The 20,701-nt window shown below is 25.4% G+C and overlaps 3 protein-coding genes across 3 annotated transcripts; 2 read left to right on the plus strand and 1 right to left on the minus strand.

Moving 5' to 3' along the window:
- Positions 1-160: 160 nt before the first annotated feature.
- LOC117211920 (rab proteins geranylgeranyltransferase component A 1) lies at positions 161-8,323 on the plus strand. The gene is made up of 12 exons (XM_033456254.1): positions 161-318; positions 426-483; positions 565-631; positions 3,283-3,477; positions 3,548-3,731; positions 4,531-4,768; positions 5,280-5,502; positions 5,614-5,820; positions 6,137-6,261; positions 6,343-6,503; positions 6,896-7,072; positions 7,181-8,323. The coding sequence occupies exons 2-12, from the start codon at positions 435-437 to the stop codon at positions 7,346-7,348; spliced, it is 1,794 nt and encodes a 597-aa protein (XP_033312145.1). The 5' UTR covers positions 161-318; positions 426-434; the 3' UTR covers positions 7,349-8,323.
- A 1,556-nt stretch (positions 8,324-9,879) lies between these two features.
- On the minus strand, positions 9,880-18,544 carry LOC117212010. Its single transcript, XM_033456439.1, has 12 exons — positions 18,286-18,544; positions 17,823-18,121; positions 17,150-17,285; positions 16,508-16,961; positions 16,153-16,431; positions 15,085-15,216; positions 13,493-13,768; positions 12,793-13,269; positions 11,803-11,951; positions 11,602-11,688; positions 11,356-11,509; positions 9,880-10,969 (listed from the first exon to the last, which is right to left on the minus strand). Exons 2-12 carry the CDS (start codon positions 17,986-17,988, stop codon positions 10,715-10,717), a joined length of 2,565 nt encoding a protein of 854 aa, XP_033312330.1. The 5' UTR covers positions 17,989-18,121; positions 18,286-18,544; the 3' UTR covers positions 9,880-10,714.
- A 416-nt stretch (positions 18,545-18,960) lies between these two features.
- On the plus strand, positions 18,961-20,048 carry LOC117211949 (NADH dehydrogenase [ubiquinone] 1 beta subcomplex subunit 9). Its single transcript, XM_033456314.1, has 2 exons — positions 18,961-19,233; positions 19,649-20,048. Exons 1-2 carry the CDS (start codon positions 19,124-19,126, stop codon positions 19,983-19,985), a joined length of 447 nt encoding a protein of 148 aa, XP_033312205.1. The 5' UTR covers positions 18,961-19,123; the 3' UTR covers positions 19,986-20,048.
- Positions 20,049-20,701: the final 653 nt, after the last annotated feature.

Genomic DNA, 20,701 nt, shown 5'->3' on the forward strand with positions numbered 1-20,701 from the left:
CAGAGAAAATATTAATTTTATATCGTTAGTTCTGTAAGAGGCCACATCATTTAATAATGGCGGTAATGTCGGGGCACAATCGAAGTTAACGTTGAATATCTTTATCTATATATTTCTTGGCGCAGAATATCACTAAGTAGATGCAGTATCTAGTTGTGTTGTCTTTCGAGGATAAATCCCGACGAATCAGCGGTCAGTTCAGTTACAGTTCGGTTAGTCTGCAGCGTCTTGTTCTGTCAAACTGGAGTTTCGAGACTGTCGTGAAACAGTGAAAGTTCGAAGCGAAAGCGAAACGACGGGAGTGGCCCTTCACTCAACGTAATTGAGAGGGATTCATTAGAAATGAATTGATTTCTTAGTCATTCTCTTACTGAATAGCAAAACTAATTTGTGTTCACAATCCTATATTCTATTGCAATTTACAGCTGGAAGCCATGGAGGACTATCTGCCAAATGAATATGATGTCGTCGTCGTAGGGACGGGTATTGATTTTTGCAATATACGTCTTATTTATTTTGCTGCTTCTTTTTTTTAATGTTTATAATGACTTATCAAATTTATAGGTATGACGGAGTCTATTGTCGCAGCAGCTGCAAGTAGAATCGGTAAAAAGGTCCTTCACCTAGACAGGTATGTCGGATTTCTCTCTTCTTCTCTTTCTCATTCGATCTTACTCTTTTTTGCTTCCTCGCCTCTTACTTCTTACTTCTTGCTTTTTGCTTCCTCCCTTTTTTCTCTTTTATATTTCTCTTCCTTGTTCGCTTATATTTTCTTATGTTTTTTTTATATTTTACATGTTCTCTATTTCTTTTCATGTTCCATATTGTATTATTAACTAGGAAATATTTATGTATTTTTATATACTTATATAAGGTGCTTGATTTTAATTAAATAAATATATTTATTCAGCATTTAATTAGAAATTTCTTATACATATTAGAAATATTCGTTTCAAAAATTATATTTAAATAATTATTTTTACACTTATAACTTCATTACTTTTACATTTATCAAATCTAGATATAAAATAAAAATATGATAATTTATAAACAATTGTATCTTTTTATTAAACATTTAATTCCCTATTGAACAAAAATTTATGTAATAAAATGGAATTTTTTTTCACACAGTAGTAATTATGTTCAAATGAACAAGAAATACTTTCAATTAGCGTTAAAAACTAATTTTACAAGCATTTAAGGAATTAATATATGCAGTTTTTATAATAATAACTTTAACATTTTAACATTAAAAAATTTTTTAAGTAATATAATTAAACATCTGGATCTTTGGATTTTCAAGATTATACATATTCATGTATATATCTTCCTAAATTCTATAATACAATTTGTATAATAATGCATTATTATATATAATTGCATAATAATAATATAGTTGTATAAGTTTATATTCTGTATAATGATCCCTTATTTGTGAAAATCCTTTATTGTTATATCTTTTAAATATATCTTTTGTACCTTAATATATAAAGAAGACATTTTAAATTATTTAACCAATTAAATAGTTGTCTTTTTCATCTATATATTTTAGATAGATATAAATAGTTATGTATTACATTGTAGTATATGTATTAATGCATCTTTTCTACTTAACTAAGTTATATAAAATCAAAAACTTTCTATTCTATCTAAAATCATAGTTACCAAAGAAGTGTTGTATTTTTATAGATGGAAAATAATGCAAATAGATATAATACTTCAGAGTACAACCTATTCATGCAAAATATTTTCTGAGTGTTATAAAAAGAATATTTTAGTTCATTACAGGATTTATTCTTTTAGTCTTTAGTCTTTAGATTTTAGTCTTTTATGTAAATTTTTTTTTTTAAATATAGTACATTATTCTCTTTGTTCAACATCACCAAGAATAGTCTATACTTCTAATTTTTTTTATGAAATGTTTCGATTTTTGTTGTATAATTTCTTGACTAAAAACTTATATTTGTAAGTAATAAAAAGATTACTCAATTCTTTGAAATATTTTGTGTATTATATTTTTTTTGTTTTTTTGTTTTATATTTATATTTATTATATTTATATTTATTATATTTATATTTTAATACAAATATGGTTTAAATATATCTTTATTATTCCAACAAATCGAATATTTAAAAGTATAAATATTCGAATATTCAATTATTTCCAAATAAAATTTTGAATCTTCCTGTGATCTTTTTGTATTAACGATCATTTCATTAAATAATATATTTTCAGATTTAACTCCTTTCAATATAATTTTTTAAAGCCTGAGAGTCTAAGACTTAGATCTTTTTACTTTTTATACATCCTGTATATACACATATAAGTACATATGCCTATAATCCAAAATTTCTGTGATGATTCAAAATTATGTTTGTCTAAAACAGTTTTCTAACGATATCACAACCAAAAAGAAAATAAAGAAATATATAAAATAGTTGAATGAATAAGATTTTCACGAAGAAGTCTTTGATCCTAAGAAAGATGACTTCAAAAATTTATTATGGTATATGTATCCAACTTCATTAAAATTTGGAATTAAAACTGGATTTGGATTAAAAGTAGGAATTTGATTTATGTAAGAAATTAAAGAATATATGTATATTTATTAATACAAAAATCTGTGAGTATGCATGTATGTATGCGTGTGTGTACCATGTGATTCAAAGTGCTCTTCATATATCGTACATACGAAATTCTACTCTAAGAACCACATTAATGTGTAATGTCTGCAGTGGACTTTATTCTTTTTCAACATTTTTTTAACCATATTTAAGAAAATCTTTTCTTTTAGTTTTGAAGGTAATGTTCACAAATACGAAATCAAAAGGAATACTGTACAATAAAATACAAAACTAAATTGTAGTTAATGTATGCATATGTATTTAATAAATTTGATTTTCGTTTAATTTATTTTATATATTATTTATTTTTTTATAAATAAAGAAATCGTCCCCCTTTCCTTCCTGCTTTCGATAGTGATATATATATATATATATATATATATATATATATATATATATATATATAGTTTTATAAAGGATGGCTCATTATTGAAGGGGATGATTCTTTATAAAAAATATATAAAATATACACTCACATATATCATTAATTATTAACCTTTTTACTATGAAACTAAGCACCTGTAAACAATACAGGCTTATTTGTAATGTTTTAATGTAACAATTATTTCAAATTAAAAAAAAATGTATATGATGAACATTGTAATATTTTCATATTAGTGACAACAAACATAACTAAATAATTGTCATTTACTTGTAGCGATGAATATTATGGCGGTCTATGGGCAACATTTAACTTTGATGGGCTACAGAAATGGATAGAAGACCTAAAAGTTCCCAAAAACACCACCAAGGATCTATCTGAAGCCGATTTGGAACCTGAAGAAAAATTTCTAAAAACTAGCAATGAATATTCAACTGTTGAAAATATTGAGGAAACATGGTATATTTCAAAGTAAGTTTCCTTTCATGAATGTACGCATATTTGTGTCCTGTTCTTCTTTTTAATTATATTTTTGTTACAGTGAAGCCGATCTGCCAGTAGTTTCTTCAAAAGATACTCAGACTGATAGTACTGGAGATGTTAGTGGAAATGATGATGAAAAAGCTGATGATGATAAAGTTGAAAAAAAAGAGAATGTTAAACAGTGGAGTATAGATCGTATAAGAAAAGAATACAGAAAGTTTAATATTGACTTGGCGCCAAAGGTATGAAGATAAAGAATATTATCATCACATTAAATACAAGATAAATAACTATAAAGGCAGATTATATTTTTCGTTCTTTTGTTTTTTCTCATTTTTGTCTAAATAAATATATCTACGAACAAGGTCCTGTTCAATAGGTGGAAGAGTAAGCGTGACACCGTTTTTAAGACTCCTTATATTTATAGAACATTAAGTATAAGAAGCAGTTTTTTTTAATATATTTATTTAAGAATTGTGTATAACATATAAATAATATATAAATATATTTAAGAATTAAATTTTGTTTGTCAAATATAATATTATTTATTGAAAAATCTCAATTAACTATCATCTTATGGAATATATTTATTATTGTTTCTCATCTAATAGATTTCAGTTATCAAAAAATTAACTATTTTTCTACTATTCTATGTATCTATTTCTGCTAAAATTCAAAATATTTATTAAGTATCAAAAATTGGTTAGGACATAGTTATATTTTTCATCTGTTGTTCTTATTTTTAAATTCATTTGATTATCTATTATGATTTTAAAATAACTTTTAAAAAAAGAAAAGGTATATAATATTGATAAAATCTGAATTATGAAAATGTTATTTCATTCATTTAGGTAGTACCATATCAATATTTAAATATTTAATTCTATTTATCTAAATATTTCTTATTTACCCATTAATTATGGAATGAATATCTTTTTTAAAATAATTATTGTAGTAATATTGTAATTCCTTCTGTTTATATAAAATATATTATGTCAGAAATTACAATTAATTGATTGACATTTTATCTATCTAAAACAGTTATTATTTGCACGAGGTGAACTAGTTGAGCTCTTAATCTCCAGTAACATTGCTCGTTATGCGGAATTTCGTGCAGTGTCCAGAGTAGCTACATTCATGGATGGGAAATTGACACAAGTACCTTGCTCAAGAGCTGACGTGTTTGCAAATAAAACTGTTAGTGTTGTTGAGAAAAGAATGTTAATGCAACTGCTCACTTCATGCATGGAGCAAGGCGCAGATAGCCCAGAATTTGATGGTAATTACTTGTACTTTTTTTTATTTCAATTTAATTTTGTAATATGATGTCTAAGCATAATATTTTGTTACTAAGAACACATCTTTAAAATATTCTGGGCAATATAAGATTTGTAGATCTTTTATTTAATAATTACTTGCTTCTCAAGACAATAATTAGGAGTTTATAATGTTTTTAATATATGCATATAATATATTAAAAATTAATTATCAAATACAATATAATGGTCTATGTAATGAAAGTAACTTTTTTTGATACATAATGAAGAAAAAATTTATTGAGTCAGTTTAGATTTCATTACTAATAATAAATAAATAAAAAGTGTATGAGCATTGTATTTTGCTATATTTTTTTACATTAGGAGAAATCGTTCATAAAATGGTATTGTTTATATGTAAATTACGTAATATACATAACATGCATACATGTATATGCAACAGAATTAATTCAATATTATAATTTATTAGTTTTATTTGCTATTGTTATTTTATTAAATAATATCTATTAACAGGATTCCGTGATAAAACCTTCTTAGAATATTTAAACACGAAAAATTTAACACCAATCGTGCAGCATTATGTTGTTCAAGCAATTGCTATGGCTACTGAAAAGACTTCTTGTAGAGATGGTGTGAATCGCACGAAACATTTTTTGAATAGTCTTGGACGATATGGAAATACACCCTTTCTTTGGCCTATGTATGGTAGTGGAGAGCTACCTCAGTGCTTTTGCAGGTACAATTTTGTACATATATATACAATAATGTATATATAATGATCTGTTATTATACTATTTAATATGTAAATATCATAAATAATTTAAAAAATCATTACTATTATTTACAGATTATGTGCAGTATTTGGAGGAGTTTACTGTTTAAAAAGGCAGCTTGATGGTGTAGTAATAAACAAAAATAAATGCAAAGCTATCATTAGTGGCAAACAAAGAATAAGTTTGGAACATTTAGTTCTTGGTCAAGGTCATCTGCCACCAGAAGTTGTAGCTTTTGAAGGAGAGCAACGAATATCACGTGGAATTTTCATTACGGACAGGTAATAGTTAGGAAAAACAAGAAGAAACAATTATATTAGATTATAATTGTAATAAAAAGAAGTTGCGGTCCAAAATTATCTAAAAACAACTAACTATATGAAATTAGTATAATTGAGCTTGACAAGATATAAAGTACTAGATTTTTTAAATAATAAATTATATAATTTTATAAACAATAACAAATTTACATTAGTAACAGAAAGCCCTACTTATATTAATTATAAAAATTTCTGCTTCTAACCTTTTCTAATCTATTTTTCAATTTTTTAAAGTAGCATTTGCTGATAAAATTATCTTTTCAAATATTTATTTTAGGTCAATTATGCAAGGTGAGAAGGAAAATTTGACACTTTTATATTATCCTCCGGAACAACCTGATCAGGAACCTGTTACACTGATTGAATTGGGACCATCTACAAATGCTTGCCCTCAAGGATTGTGTATGTAGAACTATTACATTTATGAAAAATTTATATAATATGAAAATCCAAATTTTTTGGAAATTTTTATTTCCAAAATAGTTATGGTTCACATGACATGTAAGCGAACAACAAATGCAAAGGAAGACTTGGCCTATGTTGTCAATAAATTTTTAAGAGCTGAGCCACTTGATCCATCAGCCATTCGTTCATCTATCCATAGCCATACACAGACTGTTTCTCCAGATAAAAGACATATTCAGGTATGTTTTTCCTGTACTAGCTATATATTTATGGTACAGATAAATATTTATATTTACTTATATTTACATAATAAGTATATTTTTCAATTTTTATGAACTATAGGAAAATTATATTATTTATCACATGATTATTTTATATTTTGTTAATTTAGTTTACAGATGTCCTGGTACCACTAAAACAAATTGATTATAAAAGAAATTGGAAGATATTTTAGCAATATATATTCTAGAGTTTCTTATTTCTTAGATATTACAAATTTTGAATTAATTTATTAAAGATAAATATAGTTCTGAAAATATATTTATCTTCCTCTTTTATAAAATATTTCGAAATTTTTATAACTGTTATATTCATGTTGATTCAAAATAAAAACCAAATTTCTTGTATGCAGGAAGGTGATCAAGATAATAGAGAAGAGTCTACAGAGAGTCCAAAGCCTCAAGTTTTATGGTCATTGTACTTAAACCTACCTGCAAGTGATATTAAATTAGAAGAGTCCACGCCAAGTAACCTTCATCTGTGTTCAGGACCAGATTTAGAGCTTGATTTCGATTTCGCAGTTAATCAGGTTAATTTTCTCTCAAATTATAATCTCGTTTTAGCGTAATTGTGCTTTTAACTGATCCCAAATGATAAAAATGGTATACATTATCATAAATTTTTAAATTTTGTCAAGGCGAAGAGCATCTTTGAATCTATGTATCCTGACAAAGATTTCCTTCCACGTGCACCTGATCCAGAAGAGATCGTACTTGAAGGAGAAGAAGCGCCAGGACCGAAATTTGAGGGAGATACAGAGGCTGAAGAGAAACAAGATGTTGAGAAAGCCGAAAAAGAGGATTAAATGATCTTTTTTCGTCTTTTCATCTTGAAAACACGGGCCAGCTCCCTTAGCCGCACACCTCTTTCTATCCAAAGTTACACGCGTCTTCTTTCGTTTGAAAGTCGGAAAACTTTTATTCGAATGATTAACGAACATTTTGTTTGTAATTGAATTACCAGTTATGTCCGTAAATAGTGCTAGATATTATTTTAATCTAAATGTTTATTTAAATTAAAAACGAAATTATACTATTTATTTCGACTGTATAAAACATTGCTTTTGCCTAGCACTCTTTGTAGACGAAACTGTTTGGAAAAAAACTTTGGTTTCTTTGAAGAATTTTTATTGCTAATCAACTTAAAAGTTGTTCGTAAATTTTCGAATAAAATTCCAATCGACTGGCGCTCAAGTCTGCGTTACACTTGCTCTTTTATTAAATTACGGATCAATCGGCCGAAAGCATTAGTTTTTCTTTCTTTCCTTTCTGGTCAAACAAATTTACTTTCAATGTTAAGTTTCGAGGAAGTGAAATGTAGTTTTATGATAATATATAAGAGAGATGTGGAAGAACTAAAACGAAGGATAGATAGTATTTATAAACTAATTCTTCATTAAGTTACGTTAGATTTAAAATTAATCATAAATAAAAAATATATACGATAATTCAATAATTTATAAATGTGATCGATTTCTAATTTAATCGGAAATTATTAAGACAATTTAGCATCGATTATATTTATAAATTGCTGACTTATAAGGATACAATGAGAAAATAAAGTTCTAAAATAATAAAATTCTCATTAATCTTATTTTCTCTAATCACTACGAATGTAAAAAAGCACATCATTCCACGTTTCTCTACTATATCAATATAAAAGATATCATAATGTCTTTTATCGGATTATTAATACGTATTATACATCATTAGTGTATTTATTACGCATTATATTGCATAGCATAGTTTACTCATTATATATTGTTAGTGTAAGAACAAATTTAGACTGCGAAAAATCAATCGTTCCTCGACTATTTATTTATTTTTCGAATTATTTAACTATTCTACGTTATATTTCATTATTCGTTGTATTAATTAACATCACATAATTTTTATTAGATTCCATTATTTTTTCATTACTCTGTTTTTTAACTTTAGTAATAATTTTTTACTTGAACAATATTACATCACTTTTATATTACTATTAGTAATTTTATATACATATATATATTTTTTTTTTGGTTTTTCTAATCGTTACTATTTGTTTATTAAAATTTGATTTACTTGTTTCCATTTAATTCGTTGAGTTGAACTTCATTTAAGTAATTCTGTCAAATATTAGTTTGGATAACTAACATTATTCGGTTTATTTAAATTTTTATTTTATATTTTCTAAAACAGGTATATTTGTTTTAGATAATTATATTTTTAATATTTATGTAAGTTAACGAAAGCAAAGAGAAGAAATGCTATCGGCTGGTTCCGCTCGTATACTATGAAAATTTTTAGACACATTGATCGTAGAGCGGCTTGGATGTCAGAATTGATAATCTTTTTCTCGCCGTTACTGCTTCGATGTGCGCGCATTTATTTGCATTTAACTGATAATACGCCGTACTCAGCATTGAAATACAGTAAACTGATACGAACTGAAATATAGTTTGTTTTATCAAACTTATCTCCTGAAAAAATAACAGTGATTCGAATTTTGAAAGGAATTTCACTTCCTATTCTCATCACATCATAAATTCGTAATTCTGTAAAATACTTATTTAAATTGACTTAATAACATTTGAAGGAATATAATTCTAACATAATTCCAAATTAATTCATTCTTTCAAATAAAAATGATATAAAAGCATACAATTTTTAGAAAATTTTATAACAAAACATTTTACATTGTTTTGTATTTGAGAACTTTAAACATACAGATTAATAGATACTTTTTAAAGGAATAAATCCTTTCAGAATTCAGTTTTTTACCTTTTCTGTGATCAATTTTTAAATAGGGAGATAAATTTTATACTTATTTGTTATTATTTCTTATTATATTAATATTCTGCTTTTTCAACACTATTTTTTTTTATTATATGATATGATACATGATTGTTATTTTATATATTGCTTATGATTTATATATATATCATGATAAAATTTCACATGCACATATTGTTGCACTATATAAAACGAGTCAAAATAAATATTATTTTAATAAATAAATATTATAATGAAATTTTATGTAACTAAAATTATTTTTCGTTATTTTATGTTTCTTTAATTGTCTTATTAAAACAAGCATACTTACACCTAATATTTCATATTCAGTATTAACAAAAAAAGCTAATTTTGAAAACATTAAACATATTAATTATAATTCAATGTAGAATACGTTATTTATTCAATAATGAAAGTAACTACAACTAGAATTATATTAATATGTACTTCATATCCTACACATAATACTACATAAAAGAATATACATATACATATATTAATCATATTGACCACAATTATAAGATTTACAAGAGACATTTTTTAAAAAGTTGTCTATTTTAAAAAAATTTATGCATAAAGTAGTTCATTTTTACATATTAATATTTGTGTTAAAAGGTGAAAATAGACTTTGGGATTCCAAACTTTGTTATTTCATTGTACATAATATAGCGTAGTTTATCTTTGTTAGAATCTTAAGTTATTTGTAGGCTAATTTGCACATGTAGATTATAGAAAAAAATACAAAATACTGATATTTCAAAGTATTTCAAGTTCCGTCCCGAACGGCCACTGATGGTACCCAGAATAATATCCACAACTAGTAATATTTTTGCACGGGCGGTGATGGTCTTTCCCCATAATTATTATTTATTTACAGTAATAACAATATTTTACAATGTACAGCATAATGAGACGAATATCTTTCAGCACTGATGATCTTGTCTTTTTCGTGAGGTGCACGTAGTAAATACATAGAATTTTACATTCCATAGTGTGGCTGTCAAATTCTTACAAGATTTCATTTTGGAATTTGACATTGGAATTATTAAAGATCATTACATATTTTTTATTGACATCATATGTATACTTTTAACTATCTAAATACTTATTTATAAATCATCCTTTAAAACAAGATATTAATTATAATAACAAATATTAAATAAAACAAAATAGACTAATTAATACAGATTATAATATTTGATGAATTTAAGGCCAATTTTTTTCTGTATTAAACATATTTATCTACAAATCAATTTAAATAAATCTAAATTTTAAAGTTAATCTCTATAAATATTATTATGTATATTGTAAAATACATAAAATACTATTTGTATTCTGTTATTAAAATTATTATATACATACATAATAAATTTTGATTACAATCAAATGCATATATTTTAAATAATGTTCTTTTCATATGCAGGTTTACCAAAAAGAATTCTATCAAAGTTAAGATTCGATAGGTCAAGCGTTTTATATTCTCCATCAACAATTAGTTCTGAAATTGCTCTACCTACTGCGGGTGCCTGTTGAATTCCATGTCCACTAAAACCAGTTGCAAAGTATAAATTCCGATAATATGGATGTAGTCCAATTATTCCATTTTGATCAAAAGTATTGAACTCATAATATCCTGCCCAAGAAGACTTTAACTGCAAAAATAGTATAAAAAATTGCATTTCGAAAGCTATTAAAGTAAATAATTTAATTTAAGTAATTTGAGTAATAATACAAATGTTATCAATTTATTCGTATGTATAACTTTAATATATTAGGTTGTCCGAAAAGTTTCTTTCGTTTATGAGGAAATCATAGACGCACAGTGTTTTTTGTTTTATATTATTTTGTCGAATTACGTATGATCCATTTTGTTATGTTGAGATAAACACCGCAACATTTCACAGACTTGGTTTCATGTTTATATGAAGGTGCACTGTTATAAAAAATACGTTTGCGAAAGAAAGACACTTTTCGGACAACCTAATACATATCAGTGTATTTATATCATATTTCTATTATGTGTAAATCAAACACAAACCTTTAATTTTTCAAAAACTGGGACTCTGTGTGCGAGTACAGGCCAAATTTTTTCTTCAAAGAAATCATAATCAATACTTAAATCTTCAGCACTAGGTTCTTCGGATTCCTCTGGTGATCTTCCACAAATATACGTACCTGCCAGACCTTCTCTTCTAAAATAAATATTGATACTTAATTAGTAGTAAACACAAGTTTCAAAATATTAGTTCCTAGAAACAACTTTTATTTTATGAATAATGTTTACCTAAGAAATGTTCCAGTATTATCTACCAATAATGGGGCATTTAAACTTGGTCCATCAGGACAATGAACGCAATAAACAAATCTTTTCCTATAACATCAACAATATTTGTGTTGGATTTATATTAATAAATAATAATAGTATTAATATAAACTTTCATTTCATACTTATTCAAACTTATTCACAACATGAAATTATGATTACCTTGGTTCAACAGGTAAATATATTTTCTCTAATCCATTTTCTGTTTGAACATTACCCAATTTGTCAGCTACTTGTCCACTAAAAGCTCCAGCAGCCACAATGCAAATTGCAAATTTCATATTATGTATTTCACCCTCTTTGGTTTTTACCTAATAAAAAGTAAAAAGAGATTAACTGTTAAATACTAATAGAATAAAAATAAAATAAATATAAAAGTATGCTAAAATATATATAAATAGGTATAAACTTTTGCACAGTTTTGCATACTTTACATACTTCTTTTTTCTTGTGTATTACAGAATATTTCTATATGCTTGTCTCTACATGTACATGCTTATGTCTACATGATTAGTGAAACATATATATCCATGAAAATGTATATGATTTATTTAAATATTATTATGAAAAATAATAAATATATTAACTTCAAATATTATTTAGTTTATAAATTACATATTAATATTATTACTATTATTTATAATATAAATTGCCCAGATATATATACAACAGTATATAAATATTAAAAAATGTATAAATTAATAAGAAACTAATAATCAAAAAATTAAAAAAAATCCACTAATGATATATCGAAATTTGAAATATATTTTATTGATGTTTTTACTGGCTTCAAATAATTATTACTTGTTTTAATCACACAATTTTCCTCATGGATAGTTTAGCAGTAAAACAGTAGATGTAAATTTTTAGTTTAGATATAAATTTTTATCTTACTACTCACTCAGTGAAATTATGTCACTCCATATGTATTAGTTATTTAAAACCAGTTTTAATGTACTACTATAATGAAATAATAATATTGAATGTAGTCATTGTTTATTAATATACAATTATTTCTTGAGGAACTGTAATAAAATTGCATCAAAAATAAACAAACATCTGGATACTTTTTAGCAGTAATGTAAATATAATACTGAATATCAAAAATTAGAGTGATAATTAATATATTACTTTAACAAAATTAAGTCTTACAATCAATCCATCTAGTTGACCAATGTTTTCTTTGTCTTTATAAGTAAATCCTTGCGCTTCACCATAAATATATCTTGCTCCCAATTGTAGTGCTTTCTTTTTAAAAGCAGAAAGAAGAACCCACGGGTCAAACCAACCCTCTTTTTCTAATCCTAAACAACCTAGTTCGATACCTTCTGTATTTATCCAAGGAAACATACTTTTCAATTTAGCAGCTGATAATATAATATTTTTTGCTCCAAGGAAATTTTGTAATCTAGAATTTTCTATTAATATTTGAGCACTTTCCTCAGATGCTAATGTTAAATAACCATATGGATGGAAATATAGATCAATTGCGGGTTCTCCTATAATGCCTAAATATTCATTGATGTTACGTAAAAATTCTGCACCAAAAAGAGACATTTCAATATTTTCTTTCAGAGAAAATTGTTGACGTAAACCTCCACAAGAAAGAACTGTTGACGCTGTAGTATACTGAAAATAAAATTTACGTTTACTTATTAAATAATTTCTTTATTTGATTAGATCTTTTTTTGGTAAATTCAACTGAATAAATTTCAATCTTTCAGAACGAGCTCTCTAATTTTTATAAAACTGGATATTATATTCATGTTATTATATTCACTTAAACTGTAGAACATAATTTCTAAATTATTTTTATACTGTAACTGCAAAACATAATTTCTGAAGAACGTACCGTAGGATCTCTCTCTATTACTACAACTTTGAAATATTCTGAATAAACTCGTTTTCTCAACCAATATGCTATAGAACTGCCCATTATCCCACCTCCAATTATTACAACATCACAAACTTTTGGAACTATTTGTGGCCGACCCATCCATTCAGCTAATATATCATCAACATCCTTCGCAACAAGAGATTCTTTTATCGATGCCAAACCTTTTTTAAGTGTCTTTGATACTATGGTTTTAGAATCTTTTTTAGTTGGTACAATTTTATCTGGAGTATCCTGAGAAATTACATGGATTAATATAAATGTGAAAAAATGTTATATTATGTTTCTCTTATCATCTTTCATTAAATTGGCATTACAATTAGATATACAAAATTGATGAATGTCATACAGCTTAAAATTACATGTACACATATTGAAAAAATTCTATTATATAATACTATATTTACAATTTATATATTTTGGAAAGAATTAAAAAGTTGTTTTATTTGGTTAAAAAAGCAATTCCTTGTTTAACATTAACAAATTTATTTTCTCATTCGATACAAGGACCTTGCGATATTTATTAAAAAAATTAATAATGATGGGAGTTACATGATTATTATTCTGAACTACTTATATGCAGAGCAATTTATTTAAATTAAAAATCTGAATTATTATCATTTCTATGGAATCTTCTTGAAGATTATTCCAAGGTCATTGACATTATCTTTGCATATTTATTTTTATAATGTAATGTTAAAGTTCGCATCAAATCAAGTTGCATCAATTATGAAACGATAATTTTGAAGAATGAACTGAGTTTAGATTAGCAATGTAAAAGTAATAAAATAAGGGAAGTTTTAATACAAATGAGTTTATTTCATATTCAAATTGTACTGTTTCATGTTCAAATTCTAACAACTAGTAATACTATTAGTAGTAATAATACTAAATTTATTAGTTTCTAAATTTCAATAAATTAGTAGTAATAATATTAAACAAATAGTAATAATCTAACAATTAGTAATTAAGTGGGGTACGAGTTTCCAGAAGGGTAAAACAAATGCAGACAAATTTACATTTATTTTAGAATATGTACTGCAGAAGTTTGCAATGTAGTATGAGTACTGAAGAAGATGTTCATGAACATGAATTTATAACTTCTAGTTTATTCGTATAAATATTTTAATGATACTGATAATAAAATAATGTTACAGCTACTGACATTAGAATAATGTTCTTTTATTCTGAAACATTGTCACTTTAACGATTAAAAATTAATAAATATACATTAGTAAAACAAATATTTTTTCTTATTTAATCTAATGTTTTGTTCTTTTATTATATTCATATCGCAATTTTATTAACAATATCGATACCTTTTTTAGAAATGTAGTAAGTTTTATAAATTTCGTGCAGATGAAAAATGTGTGTATAATAAAGCTTGTTAACCAATAGCTGATTTTGTAAATTATTAAATGTTCTCAAACAGTTAAGTGAATGTGGATTGTAATAAATAACATACAATGGAAGAAAATAAATATAAATCGCACAAAATCAAAACAAATAACTTAAATTATTAACCTCAATATTATTGTTTACCATGTTACCTTTTTTGAATAAGTTCTTTTTGTTTGTGAGAACACACATCTTTGTAAAAAATTATTTTGTACTTGCAATTTAACAAAAGAAGGCAACATTTTTATAACTGCTAAGAGCTTACACATACGATTTAATTCAAACTAAAATTTTCCTGCTACTGTTTCGTTAGCCGGTAATCTCATAACTATATAAAATTTCTTACAAACGATAACATTTCAATAAACACTGAAAAATTAGATAATTCTTTTTTATGAAATACCGTCATTTCATCAAAACCAAATTAAGATAAAACACGCATCTTTGTTAATAAATCTCATTCTGTCGCAAATTATATTCAATAAATTGTTGTAATTTTCTCTGTATATAAATTGATTTAATATTTAAAATCTATTATTATTTCATTTAGAATATATTATAAATAATATATTGCAAATTTGATATATTAAATACACTGACAAATTAATAGAATTAGATTATGATACACCATAATTATAATAGTAAAATTATTTATAGAATGAATACATGTATGAATTTGTAAAACAAGAGATAAAGTTGTCATATCTATTTCTTATATTTACAATTATCGTATGAATGATAAATGTATTGCATAAAAATAAATGATATCACGTATAATATATTATACGTGCATTATATGTATACATATGTATCTATAGATACCATTTATTTTTTAATTATTTTGATACATTATATGCATTCAAAGATTACATTTACACATACATATTTGATAATTTACTAAGAAACTTTTGTTAAGATACGGGTGTGAATGGAAAATTTTAAGACAACAATGGTTCTATTAAAATAACTATATTTATATATAACAACAGCTTAAAATATAACGACAGCATTTATGTATATAGTATTTCTTTCATTGTGTTATATAAAGTTAAAACACAGTCCTGAATACAAAAATCATTTTTATTTAAACTACTTTCTTAGTTTAATATTCCTCAGTTGTTGTGTGTTGCATTCTTTTATGATAGACGAAACCAATTTCATAATTTAGAATAAATAACCATAATTCTTTCAGGAGAAATAATTATTCTTAGAAATAATCAACCTTTATTATTTTGTCCATCAATCATGTTACATGGAATGAGAACCAACTTAGGAATCATTCCAGGTGGTGCTATAAATTGTTGAGTACTTTGGGGTGTGTTACGTCCAGAATACTTAAGTTCTGCTTCTGTTACAATTTTACAAATATTCATTTTAATATCTGCTTGAGCTTTTGGAGGGAGTCGCTTGACAGTTTGTGCCATACTGTCAAAAAAGAGCTCTATACTACTTTTTCCTTCAGGAGCTAGGTAGACTTGGTCATAATTATTTTGTGTATCCTGAAACATATATTGAATTAAAGAATAATAAATTGCAATTAGGAAATACATACTAGTTTCGAAAATTGCAACTTACTTCTGTTTTAGAAGAATTCTTTACAGAATTATTTGCGGCTGGTGCACTAACAAATATTGGTGTATCAATTGTTTTATTTTTAAAAGGTGAAGTTTTTAAGATACTGTAGGTTGCAGGCACTTCCAATGATTCAATTTTCACTTTTTTCGGTCTTATTTTTCTATATTTTGATTGAATTTGCTGTGCATATGAATCAACATCATGATGCATTGCATTTCCTACCTCTATACTTTTTACTACATTATCACCATTATCATTTAATTCCATAGAATCACGATCCAACACTGGATCTGCAGTCGTTTCTTCCAAAACTTCTAAATATTCACTATAATCTTCATCATTACGATCTTCTAATTGTTCTAAAAGACCTTCAGAACTAATTCCACCTGCATTTATATCCTGAATATAGTCTTCAGTTAATTCTATACTTTGAGGTTGATAATCCGATTCATACCTAAATAAACACTTTTGTTGATATTTAATCATTCTGCTTGAGTATTAAATAAAGTTAAACAGTATAAAATTAATAAAAAATAAATAAAAAATTAATAAAAAATTAATAAAAATAGAATATATATCACGTAAGCTTAGTAAAATTATTATTATATAGAAAATCATTAAGAATTTACATATTATTCTTACGGAAACTTTAAGAAACTAAGATGATCTTCAAAAATCCATTTTTTCCTACGAACTCCTTTTTCAGTTCTATTCTTATATTTAAGTATACGGCAGTAAGTATCCCTTAAATTTTTCCATCTTAATCTCACCCAGGTGGCTAAAAACATATTAATTATATCTATATACATATCACTTTATAATAGTGAATTTAAAAATTCTAATTTATAAATGTAAATAAACGTAGGCTCAAAAAACTTTAATTACAAGAAACAAAAAATATTACAGATGTATAAATTCATATTTTTTCATAGATATCAAAATAAATATTGTATAAAATAAAATAAAACGTTTTGACGCAATGAATAACCACATATTCCATTAAATGTTATATTATCTTTTAAATACTGCAGTAATATTCATTTAGACATAAATTTGAAATTAATACTGGTTATTATACATACTTCTACTAATGTTTTTGTAAATAAATATTATTTAAATTTCGTTTTATTACTTAAACTTTCACAGTATTTACACAATAAGATTAATAAAACGAAATTAATATGTATACAATTTTCCAAACTATGTAGAAAAATTAAAGAAAACATTTTGGCAGTAGAAATATTGTATAGCGATGATATATTAACGAACATACAAAATTATCCGAAAACAGTGAAAGAAGAAAAGGAGTTCGTACGATCAAGACCAAGTTCATCCGAAATCCTCTTCCAAACCTTCTGCCGAAATTCCTGAAGTTTAATAGAACCTTTCACTTCAGCACTATATAAAACTGGATGTTGTTTTATCGCTTCAATGATCTTCAGCGAAATTTTATGCGAATCAGGCGGCATCGTCGGCACCATTTCGTCCGTTGAAAATCGTTCGAAGAAGTAAACAATGTCAATATTGGAAACTCGATCCTATGTTCTTAATTTGATGACTAAATCAAATCTTTATATTGGATGAAAATTTCAAGCTTTATTCGTAATATAAATACTGGAAATTTATTTAATAGTTAAATAAGATTAAATTAATGGTTACATTTATTTTTACTGTTAATTCGTGAATTAAGTAAACAAGGTACATGAAAGAAAATAAATTATATAAAATTGTGCTTTAATATTACGATCAAATTTTTTAGTGAAACTGAAACGATTTACTTATTTGAGAAAATTGAAGGTTGGATTCTTTGGTTAATTCGAATTTTAAAGATTTTTGCTACAAATATTGCTGCTTAAAGCAAATTATAAGTCTTGAGTTCATCGCACAACTATGCGATTGAAAGTTTCTTTAATTGTTGAAAAGGCTAAGGTCCTTGTCGCGTCTTAAAAATTAGTCGTTAAGTATGCTGAAAAATAAAGAACCCGTAACGTAAATAAAACGACAATCGCCATTCTTTGTGATTAACTAGACTTCCGTCGCGCTGTTTAACCGGAAGCATCCTATTTGTAATATTTTTCTATTTTAGATTACATATATTATTTGAATTTTACTATAATCATTTTAGCTTTCTTACGCTATAAAATAACATTTCTTTTCGATATGCTTACTATACTTTAATACATAAAAAATTCATATGCTGATAATAATATCTAATATTTAATAAATTTGAAATAAATATATGCTAATGTAAATCACAATATAATAGTGAAACAAAATGCGAAAAACAATAAATGAAAAATAAAAGAAGAATTATATTAACATTGCTTGTACTTTTCTTATGATTCAACAAATTTTATATTTTTTTCTACACATAACCCTTTTATAAAGATTATTATTACCATAATTTTGTAATATAATAATAATCATTAAAAATAATTAGTAACAGGGCAATTTGTGATCATTACGATTTTTATAATCCCATAATACTATCTGTAGTTCAGTTGCATCATATAGTTCATGACTAAGGAACAGGTAGTCCTCGAATTGGTTAAGTAATTTTAAAATAAACAGAACAATACCAATATCTAAGTGAATTAATATCGAATCTAAATAGGAATGGCCCAACTACCATCACCTTTCATTAGTCATACTAGAAAAGTATGTAGTCTTTATAAACGCGCTTTACGTGCGTTAGAAGATCAGAATATTAAAAGACACGAATTTAGGTAAAAATATGTTTAAATTAAATCTAGTAGTATAAAAAGCCATTATTTTTTATATCAAATATTATTTATTACCAATTAGTGTCAAAATATTAATGAAGAAACATAAATTTTGATCGTACTGCTATCATAGTTTTTCAGGATATCATACATTGTGTACATAGTTTCACTTGTCTTATTATATAATTTTGTTATGAATTTTATTACTATTATTATTTATATAAAATTGATGATAATATGAAATAAGCTGTTACTTCTAATAGACCTACTTTTGAAGATTCAATAAATTTATGTTTTGAACTATTTTTAACATTTTATAATTATCTACTTTTATTATATAAAGATGTAACTGTTCATTTTAAGTTTTAATACTTGAGTTTTGAATAAATATTCATTATTATATATTCTTTTGATTTAGATATAACGCAATTTTATTAAGACAACGTTTTGATAAGAATCGGAATATACCAGATGCTCGCATAGCTAAAAAGCTACTATTAGAAGGTGAAGAAGAATTATTTCAGAATATGCATCCTGATCCATCAAAATTTCCTAATAGCCCAGGTGGTATATGCCATGGACGTTTTGTAATACCACCAGATTCTGTAATGGATTTTTGGGATCCAATTGAAAAAGCTAGATATCCAAAATATTTTGCAGAAAGAGAGAAACTTAAGGTGGAATATGAAAAATTATATAAGAAATTATATGTCGATACTCCTGCAGAAACTGAAAAAGCAAAAACAAATAAGTAGTTCAAGTAAAACACATTGTTTATGTAGTTATAATAATTAGAATAAAGTATATTGATATTTATATAAGCGTAGTACTTAATTATTACATATATTGAAAATAAGATAATTCCTCTCGGTGTAGGACCATTCATGTAGTCTGTCTTTGCAGCGCAATTTTGCGTTCTTTGTTTACGGACAAGTCTATAGCACAAAGAACGCAATATTGCGCGACAAGAACAGATGATATTGCCATCTACCATTACCATAATTTGTTTAACAAAATCTATTTATTAATGGAATTTAAAAAATTATGCAGTAATCTTTACAATTGAAATTAATTCTATAGCGACTAAGACACTTAAGTATCTGTATTATGTACAACACATGTGTGCGTGTATATTAACAAATTTAACATAATGCTGACATGAATAACGTACCATTCATACTTATTTTGGCAATATAATTATCCTACATGTGTTTGTTTAGAACTAGTGTAAATAATAAAATCGCAATTTATGCAATATTTAAGGAATTAATAATTCATAGCATTTGTTATAATGTAGATGATATTCTAGATCTTAAATATAATTACATAGAAGGTAATATATTGAATTATATAATGAATAATCATTAGAACTAGCTACAACTAATTTTATCGACATGGTGAATTAAAAGTAATCTTATTTGACGTTAAAATCTCCTTCACTTGTCTAAATTATTGCAAAATGGTTTTGAAT

Source organism: Bombus bifarius, unplaced genomic scaffold (assembly GCF_011952205.1).
Source record: "Bombus bifarius isolate JDL3187 unplaced genomic scaffold, Bbif_JDL3187 scf7180000008265, whole genome shotgun sequence".
Classification (NCBI taxonomy): domain Eukaryota; kingdom Metazoa; phylum Arthropoda; class Insecta; order Hymenoptera; family Apidae; genus Bombus; species Bombus bifarius.